Below are 10,109 nucleotides of genomic sequence, written 5' to 3'. Positions count from 1 at the left end.
GGTTGGGTTGGTGAGTGGGCGGCTGGGGGGGGGGGGTATGATAGGGATAGTTTCTTTAGAAATTCAGGGGTAGGAGGGTCAGAGATTTCAATTTCAGTAGGATTACCCTGTGCTTTGTGCCTAATTATAGGAAACTTTTCCTGTGTGATTTCACCACTTCTAGTTAACAATTCTAGCGATGTGCCTATTGTCAACCAATTAAGAACTTTCTAGTTTGACATCTGTTGCTGCAAGCCTTAAGTGACTGCTTCATCAGTAGGAATTGGAAATGAGTTAAGGGGTTATTTAATATTCAGATAGACCAGCTAAGAGCTTAGGTGGTTAGCATCCTTTCTCTTTTAGGACCCAAATTTCTCCACAGCTGGGGGAAGTCAGAGATCTGCTTCTTAAACTGAAAGGGAGCTGCTTTTTCCCCCTTCCGATTTTGCAGATGAAACTGAGACCCAGAGATAGGGAGTGATGGGGCCAGATACACACAGTGCGCCTAAGAGGTGGGTCAAGTTCTCCGCTTTACTTCCAAGTCCCATGCAAGAGCCTGATGTAGAACAGGTGCTATTTTCAAATAGTTGGGGAGGGGGGTGAGTTAATGGCCTTCTTACTCAAATTTATATCAATGAATGAATAAATTCATTTGAGAGCAAACAACTGGCTAGCCTCCAAGGTGATCCCTAGTTCATATGCTGGAGTGACCAGACAGCAAGGACTTCACCCCCTCAGTGACATTGTCTACCTTCTGTGTCTTCGGTTAGAAGCTTTTACGTTTACAAGCTTTTATGTTTACAAACCTTAAAAAGATAAATTTATAGTCCCTTTAAACTCTTGGATACCTTCACCCCTGGATGATTTGGCTGCTAAGGTGAGGCTCTGGTTACCCATAGATCCTACTGGAAAACCTGTGTTAAGCTATCTTGATCATTCCACACGCACTTCTAGAAGAGAAACAGCCGGAGCCTAACACTAGTGTTCCGCAAAGGTGATGCTTCTGAAAGAGTAGGGTGTTGAGGTGGGATCACTCACAATTTATTTCAAGGTGGTGTAGGGTCATTATTTCTGAAAGGGATTCTATTTCATTCTCACTGGCTTGGGTAGGAATTCAATTCCAAGTAACTGCTGTGCTACAAGAATTTTTACCTATTGCAGAAAGTGAAGTGGGAAAAAGAAAAATCGCTATTGATTAGGTCTTTCTGCCCCTACCTCGCCCTTAAAGACCACTGAGCTCTGAACTTTCAGAAAACAAGCATGTACTTATAGATGATTTAGGAAAAGCAGTAACTATTTATCTTGTAAAAGGATTTAGAGAGAACGGTTTTAAGTAACAGCACCAAAAGTGCAACTCAAGCATTTAAGTCATGTTATATAGGCATTGGGCAGTAGTCTGTGATTTATTAAGATAAAGTATACTTGCAAAAATTCTTCCAGTTGACAGATTCCTGCTTTTTATTTTTTGGAGAAAAGTAGAAATGGAGAACAGTGTAGAGGAAAATAGGGGATAGGAAAAGTCGTGTACCAGGGACTGGGACACCTGACTGGTCCCGCTAGTGGTGGGATGGTTAGGTGGCTGGATCCCAAATGCCAACTGTGCAGTTCAGGTGAACTTGGAGGCTTGAAAAACATAAAAGGCATGTGTATGTGTGTGTGCATGCCCCAGACCCCAGGAGGAGAATGGGGGAGAAGGGGTTGCAGTGTGACCATCTTCAGGGGGGGGTCTCATTTTCTCTGTCTCTCTCTGTCAAGCACATGCGCCTTATAGCAAAATTTTCTTTAAAAATTTAAAAAAGAGACCAGTTTAACTTTGGCCAGGTCATGTCCCTACTCAGGGTGGCTTCGGTGTACCTCTCTAAAAATGAACTGGGGCTGGCGGGGGATACTCTAGTGAGTGCTAAATTCTCTTCCACCTAGGATTCCGTTATGCAAGTGTCCTGACCTAAACTCTCCCAGCCAGAACTTTAGGAAACCACCTATTCTGTCTGTTGCTTACCAAGTTTGTCACTCCACAAACTCAAGGAGCCGCTTAGTCAGAGTTTGCATGCTGGCTGACCAGGCATGGAGGCCCAACTTCCTGTGAGGGATGGAGAGTTTGCTTCAGTGGCTTCTTTCCTGTAGAAAAGCACGAGCAGTAGTAGATACCCCAAGGAGGGGGGATTCTTGGGAACAGCGGCACGTGCTACGTCTGAAAGTCCTTTGGCAGGGTTGCATCTGGCAAGCTGTCCCAGTTTAGCCCTGTAAGTGGTGGCTTTTAGAAGTAGAGGACTGAACTGCTCCTGCTGTTGTATCAGAATCTATTGAGAACCTGCTGCCTGCTAGACACCATCACAGTATAAACTTAAAACTAACTCTTGACTCACTAATCCAACCGCATGAAAGTGATAATTCATCTGCATAAACAGTTTTTATTATTTTCTCCAAGAGGAAGCCCGAGTTAATCATTGCTGGTTTTCTGTCAACTTTTAAGGGTTTAAGGAATAAACTCAAATTCAGAAATCTCTCCAAACATTTGTGCAACATCTGTTTGAGTATCAACAGCTCCAAGTCACTCACACAGGCATTTGGGTTCTGTGAGGTTTTGATTGGTTTCTCCAGCCAACCCTGGTACTTAATTCTTAAAGAAAAACACGTTCCCTGCTGCTCAGTACCATGGCCCTCCCTTACTGGGCACCTGCAGCCTGGGTGAGAACCTCCACAGCAGTAGCCAGCTCCTTCCTGGTGGTTTCACCTTGAGAGAATTGCTACATCTCTTTCTGCTTCTCTCTGTGGGTCACATGCAAGGTCATGAAAGGATGAGAAACTGATACATGGACATAAAATGTTTCAGAGAGCTGCCATCCTGCAATAGTAGCTATTGTTGGCATAAAAATAGGGTGTCCCATATGTCATTATCACAGTCCCTTTTTTCCTGCTTTCCTGTGGAACTCCTAGAAATATTCTGACAATGTCACCTCTCTCCCTGCTCAGACACCTTGAGGGACTCTGTCTTACCTGAAGGAACACCTAAGAACTCCTACAGCCTCCGAATTTCTCGACATGCTTCTGCACGAGCAGTCACTGCCACCCACCTGACGCTGCACACCCCAGACTCCTCACTCACCTCTGTCGCCTCACTGGATTGAAGCGACAGAGGTGAGACTGTTCCTGCCTGCTGCAAATCCTCCCTTCCAGTCAGGGGCCTCCATCTTGACCACCTCAGTTGCAGCGATCCTCCCCTGAATCCATACCACCTACTGTCTTCATGTTTAGTTAGACTTGGTTTGTAACACATTACCCAGTATGGTGTCAGCATTCTCTTTGTGTAATTCTGGTTCTTCACTTCAGTAGAAAACTTCTAGAAAGTATGGCCTACGTCTTGTTCTTCCTCTCCAATGACTTATAAAGAAGATAAACCCCATAATTTGACAATTATCTGTTATTTCCATGAAACCGGCAACTCTGACTTTAATTTCCTTTCCATCAGGTAAGACACCTATATATTTGCGATTTCCACAAAAATTTTATCCAGAGTGTACGAAATAAAAGGAAGAGGAAGACAAGTGACGATGGTGGAGATTCTCCTGAGCATGACACTGACATTCCTGAGGTAAAGGACAAAAAGAAAAAAATCAGCTTGAGAAAGCTGGAAGAATAGATTCTAATCTGATCCTTGCCTTTGGCTTGATCTGCTTTTTGTGCCAAGAAGTAATTTTAATCCCTTTTGTTTTGCTGTGGTTTATATAAAAAGTGAATCATGGAATCATAGTAACATTGACTCTGAGAGCTGACAGCTTAAAAATCAACTGATCACGCATCATTTTACAGACTGGCACAGAGACCCGAGGTCACATACAAAGTTTGGAAGCTCTGGTCTAGTGACCTTTCCGGTAGGCCATTTCAAAAAGCCCCTGATGTATGCTTAAATACAACCACAGTATCAACATTTTTTAAAAAACTTCATTTTTGCATTTGAAGTTTGAGTCTGGAGAAAGTCTCTTCTCTATTTTCTGATCTGTAAAATGAAACTGTAAATTGTCAGTTCAAACCAGCTTGGATTCTCTGCTACTCTGATTCCCTGGCTCCTGGTCCAGGCTTATCCCAAGGATCCGTTCCCAAGTCACTTAGACTGGACCAGTTTCTCAGCTCTAGCCCTGCCTGGGTCCAGACAGTTCTCTGTGGTGGGGGCTGTCCTGTGCATTGTAGGATGATGGTTAGCAGCTTCCCTAGACTCTACTCACGCCATGCTAGTCACACCACCCCGAGTCGTGACAGTGAAAATGTCTCCAGACATTGCCAAATGTCCAGTACTGAGGACCACTGCACCAGACCACGAAATCTGGATGTCTCAAACAGGAAGGCCACCTTTCTTTCAAGATGCTAGTATCTATTAAGTGAGGCTCTGGGCAGGAATATTGGATTTTCTTTCTATCTAAATTGTTTTCACTTAAGACTCAGCAAAAGAAGAACCGTTTATAGTGTACATTGAATATTTGACACATGAATATTTCATAAGGCATCCGCCTGTTAGCACTCAGAGTGAAAATGACTGCGTAGGAATAGAAAGAGTAGGCGGGCCTTTGTCTGCAGATGTGAGGAAACCTTTACAAATCTGGCCCTTTCCCTCTGCCCCTCCCTGTGTCCCCTTTTCCAGCATTGGTTCACAGTACCTTTCTGTTGCTTTTTGCATTATTTTATAAAGAAATGATGTATTCAATTTCTAAATGTTTCCCCCCCCCAAAAAAAAAAAAGAAAGAAAAGAAAAAGGTTTGAGGAATGTTTTGAAAAGAACGAAGGACTTTGGTCCATTATATTGATCATTCATTTTGTTTTTAAGTGCTCGCCACCTGCCTGAAGCAAGAACATCTCTTTTAGAGGCAGGTAAAGGCAGCCCAACTTTCTGGGCCTTCAATATTTCATGACTGTGCAGCTTTCCTCTCTTCCTGTGTTAGAAAACCAAAAAGGGGGGGTCCCTTCCCCTCTGTTATTCAGTCATCTGCAGAGACCCTGACCCTAACCTGCTGATTGTACATTCACCATAGTAGCCTTTGAGCTTTCTCTGGAGGGTTGTCTAGGGTTCTAATACCTGAAGGCTGAGCCTAGGAAATAACTACTTGAGAACAAGCCGTTCTTCCCACTGTCCTTCGTGCCCCCTCCCTTTGTGCTGCCTAATTCTGCCGTGTCTCCCCTGAGGATGTCTCTGGGTTTCGCCTTCACGCTCCATCCTCGGCGTTCCCCGCTAGCATCGCCATCCCTCGAGAGCTCAACGTCATCATCTCATTTCTGGATCATGGCTCAGCCTCTCCCTCTCTCCCAACCCAGTAAGCCTTTCCTTCACACCACCACCAGCTCCAGCTTCCTGAAATGTTACCCTCCGCCATCTGTGATCGCTTTTCCTGCTTTTCAAGTCACGCTGCCATCTGGCCTCACCTCTTAAACCACCACAGTCACCTGTGACCCCCGAGCCCAGCTCTTCACCTCCCAGCTTTCCACGCTCGCTGGTCTTCACCTTCATTTCCCACTCTACTTCTCACTGCCTTTCTCGACCTCACCCCTCCTTAGTTTAAGCTTTCCCTCCTCCACTGGCCTTCTGGGATCAGCCCACCCCTGCCAGAACTCTTTCCATTGTTATTTTTATCCTCCTAGCCAGTTACTGGTCCTCCTGGACCATTTCTGAGACTTCTTGTGTAACCCTCCCTATCCCCACCCCTATCTAGGGTAGTGCTAGGCACATAGTGGGCTCTGGATGAGGCCTGGCTGCGCAGGTGACGCATAATGTGTTTCTCCTCTTCTCTCTAGGTCGATCTGTTCCAGCTGCAGGTGAACACTCTGCGACGTTATAAACGACACTACAAATTACAGACCAGACCAGGCTTCAATAAGGCCCAGTTAGCAGAAGTAGGTAGACAGAATTATCCTCTTCAAAAGAGACAGCCAGGGACCAATCAGTGACGTGGTGGCTAAGGCAGCTGGATCCCACAAGGCTGACTGTGTGGTTCAGGTCCCAGACCCGGTACCTTGAGAAACAAGTTAGGCATGTGCGTGCCTGTCCAAAATTCAAAAATGGGGAGAAATAGAAGAGAAGGGATTACAACGTGGCCATCTCCTCTGGCTCTCCTTCTCCCTCCCTCCCTCTCCCTCTCCCTCCCCCTCCCTTTCTCTCCTTCCCTCCCTCTCTGTCTCTTTCAGGTAAGCACATGTGCCCTATAGCAAATTTTTAAAAAGAGCCAGCATTGTGTATCTAATGGTGACCTTTAGACCAGGAAAGGCCCGCATTTCCAGAAAAGAAGCCATAGCACAGAGAGAGGAACAGTCTTACTTAAATTCACACAACAAAGTGGCAACAAAATTGAGTCTGGAATCTCAGGAACCTCATTCTAAGTCCTTGAGTCATTGTTTTGTTTGTTTGTTTGAATATGGGAGTATTCATTATAATGAAGGGTACCCAAGAAAGTGTTCTCCTGTCTTGAGTTTTTAACAGTTTGAAGGGAGAAAAGTATTCTGTTGGCCATTTATAAAATCTATTGCCTGCCTGACTTGATACTTCTGCCTTTGGCATTTGCATGGGCAATCAATCTCTCATTCTTTTCTTAACATGTTTATCTCTCTATTGTAGAGAATTTGTTGTACTGCCGCAATTTGTAGAGCACCTGGGCTCAGGGTTTGGGCTCCAGGGTTGGGGCTTGGAGGTCGTGGCTGGGTTGCATTGCTTTCCGGTGAAAAGGCGTGAGTTGGTGGCTGCAGCCTCTGGGCTGGGGTGAACCGCACTTGCAGTGGAGGCAGGGAAGCCGAGCCGGAGCCATGGCCAGTACAGTGGTAGCAGTTGGACTGACCACTGCTGCTGCTGGGGTTGCGGGCCTTCAGTGGTGGCTATTACAGAGGTGGATTTGAACCCAAATGACAAAACAGGAAGCAGCATTAATATTAGGTGTAAGCCCTGCTGCTAATAAAGGAAAAAGAGATGCTCATCGACAAATTATGCTTTTAAATCATCCAGACAAAGGAGGATCTCCTTATATAGCAGCCAGAATCAATGAAGCTAAAGATTTACTAGAAGGTCAAGCAAAGAAATGAATTAAATGTATGATTTTAAGTTCATATTAGTTTATGTATATGAGTATCAACTTTTAATAATAAGATATCTCAAAGCTGCAGTTTTTAAAAATGACGTAACATAAGCTAAGCCAGTCTTGGTATAAGTTTGATTAAATTTAAGGATTTTAAATTAACTAAGATTAGTTTAGAATATTTAGCGATTCTCTGTAACTATAGACAAATGCTTATTATTTGAATAGACGTATTGCTCATTAAGTGAATCATTTGATACCCGTGCATACTTTCTAAAGGCAGAGTGAAGACAGCCCTTGCTCTCAAGGAGCCTGTAGACTAGTGGGAGACTGACAAACTAGTAACTAAAATATGTAATAAGTGTTATGACGGAATTAGCATAGGGACTTACTGGGAGGAAAAGTAGTTCAAGATATATACAACCAGAGCAGCTACTTGGAACCTTGTATTTAATAGGGAATTTAGCCGTGATTGTGACTTAAAAAATTTTTATCATATACATTAAAAACTAATTTGTGTGATGAAAAAAAAAAACTTTAGAAAATGAAAATAATAGTAATAATCCTTTCATCCAGAGATAGCCATGGTTCATGTCTAGTTCTCTGTCCCTCTTTTTTTTTCTGTCCTAGCCACCTCAATCCATTTGGGGGTTTCTGTAAAGGTTCACAGCTTGGTTGATTTTTGGTCTTTTCTGAGCTTTATCCCTATTGCATCATTTTTTTCTTTTTTTTTTTCAGAGAGAGTTTTTTGTTATAGCGTGCACCACTGGACAGAGAGAGACAGACAGAAAGCGAGAAATCACCCCCGGGACACGCTGCAATCACTTCTCCTTCATTCTCCTCTTAAGATCTTGGGCACACACGTGCATGCACACAGAGTGAGTTTTAAGTCTCTGGGACTTGAACCATAGTCAACTACATGGGAGTCCAGCGACATAACCATTATGCCATCTGCTGGTCCTGACATCATGTTCCTTCACCAGTGTCCAGGGGAAGCCTATGGGCAGGCAAGCCTTTCCTATGTTAAGCTAACAGGACCCATTTGCCAGTGTTCACTCCTGACAGAAGGGACCGGATGAGGTGGGGCCTGAGGAAACCTGCATTCTCGGGACTCACAAAGCAAAGTGTCAGGAATTTATATAGTAAATGATGAGTTTTCCTTCAAATCTGATGCATTTTTCAAGAAGCAATTATATAGAGGAATTCTTGGGGCCAGACACCTACATCTGTTCAATTGGCTAGTCATGTATGTAATAAAAAATAAATAAGAGGAAAAAAACAACTTCTATGCAATTCCAGGGCCAGAGAGATTTCGTAGCTGCTGGCCAACCACAGTGGCCATGGGGATGGCCCTGAACTTATGCCATGATGATGGTCGGCTGCAGCTAGGATAGAGCTGCACCTTGGTAGTGTCGTAGGAAACCTGGGAAGCAGACCACCCAAACGCCTGGGAAGTCAGGCCTTCCGAGCTCTGCATCACTACAGGAAGCTGAGTCGTAGTCGTCATTCCCTCCTCAAGTGCTAAGAGCTACTCTGTTTTCTCTCTTCACACAGTTAAGAATTTGTGACCCTTATTTATTTATTTATTGGAGAGGTTTTTGCTATAGGGCGCATGCACTCACCAGAGAGACAGAGACAGAAAGCGATTTCGTAGCTGCTGGCCAACCACAGTGGCCATGGGGATGGCCCTGAACTTATGCCATGATGATGGTCGGCTGCAGCTAGGATAGAGCTGCACCTTGGTAGTGTCGTAGGAAACCTGGGAAGCAGACCACCCAAACGCCTGGGAAGTCAGGCCTTCCGAGCTCTGCATCACTACAGGAAGCTGAGTCGTAGTCGTCATTCCCTCCTCAAGTGCTAAGAGCTACTCTGTTTTCTCTCTTCACACAGTTAAGAATTTGTGACCCTTATTTATTTATTTATTGGAGAGGTTTTTGCTATAGGGCGCATGCACTCACCAGAGAGACAGAGACAGAAAGCAGTAAATCACCCCCCAGGGGAGATGGCCACACCGTAATCTCTTCTCCTCCATTCTCCTCTCAGGATCTTGGGCACGCATGCACACACGCCTGGCATGAGTTTAAGCCACCAGGTCCGGGACTTGAACCATGGTTGACTACCTGGGAATCCAGCGACATAGCCATTATGCCTACTGCTAGTCCCCTGTGACCCTAATTTATACATGGGTTAAGGGACTTTGGTTTTGTTTCTCCCCCAATGTAGACTGTCAGCCGACACTTCAGGAATATACCTGTGAATGAAAAAGAGACCCTCGCCTACTTCATCTACATGGTGAAGAGTAACAAGAGCAGACTGGACCAGAAATCAGAGGGTGGCAAGCAGCTCGAGTGAGGAGGAAGCACACCCTAAAGGAATGACGTGTAATGCCAATGCCCAGGTGATGTCCGCTGCATTTAAGCCCATAAAGACTGTTAACTTTTATTGTAAATAAAAAAGTTTGAATGACGAATACTGTAAATCTTTTTGGTCAGGAGAACTATATTCTCATGATTCAGCATGTGTATAGAAAGACTGTCTTTTAGGGTAACTACTGGACTGAAAAAAACTGGATCATAAAAAAGAATGAAAGGAGAACTATGTATCACAGCATTCAACAGCGCATTAAGTCGCTTCTGCCCGAAACGTGGGGTAAGAAATAGTTTGGCAGGCACCTTGTGTACCAGGCTGCCGTATGTCAGACGGCCCCAGAATAGCAGCAAGGTGCCACTGAGGCCAGAGGTGCGTGAGCAGCCCCATGTCTGGACTTGTACACTGCCCACTGGGGACATAGATGTCCCACTTCACTGCAAGCTTTGTCATTCTTCAGCAAATCAGTTTGTCCCTGGTGCCCCTTCCTCATCCTGTGCCTTGGACACAGCAGGCACTCAGTCAGTGTTTTTTGGCAAACTGAGCTGTCACTAATGGCTGCCTTGTAGCGTCCGCCTCACACTCTTGTTACTGAGACCTCTGCCGTTTCCGTTGCTTGCCCCTTACCTGCTGGAGTGTGGTGCCATGGCACACCAACAAGGAGCTTTCCAGTCCTACGAGGGCCCCAGAGCAGAACAAAACTGTATGTGCTGA

The 10,109-nt window shown here is 44.9% G+C and overlaps 1 protein-coding gene and 1 pseudogene across 1 annotated transcript in view; both read left to right on the top strand.

Moving 5' to 3' along the window:
* SAP30L (SAP30 like) overlaps positions 1-9,498 on the top strand; it is a gene marked incomplete at its 5' end in the record, with an annotated part of 10,348 nt that extends 850 nt beyond the window's left edge. The window contains 3 exons of the mRNA XM_006165117.1: positions 3,449-3,571; positions 5,761-5,859; positions 9,252-9,498. Coding sequence (XP_006165179.1) covers positions 3,449-3,571; positions 5,761-5,859; positions 9,252-9,380 — 351 coding nt within the window. The remainder of the gene's footprint in view (positions 1-3,448; positions 3,572-5,760; positions 5,860-9,251) is intronic.
* Positions 6,196-7,145, top strand: LOC114005435 (mitochondrial import inner membrane translocase subunit TIM14 pseudogene; annotated as a pseudogene).
* Positions 9,499-10,109: the final 611 nt, after the last annotated feature.

This window comes from Tupaia chinensis, unplaced genomic scaffold, assembly GCF_000334495.1.
Source record: "Tupaia chinensis unplaced genomic scaffold, TupChi_1.0 Scaffold143796_1, whole genome shotgun sequence".
Classification (NCBI taxonomy): domain Eukaryota; kingdom Metazoa; phylum Chordata; class Mammalia; order Scandentia; family Tupaiidae; genus Tupaia; species Tupaia belangeri.
This window is presented reverse-complemented; position numbering and strand designations above follow the sequence as displayed.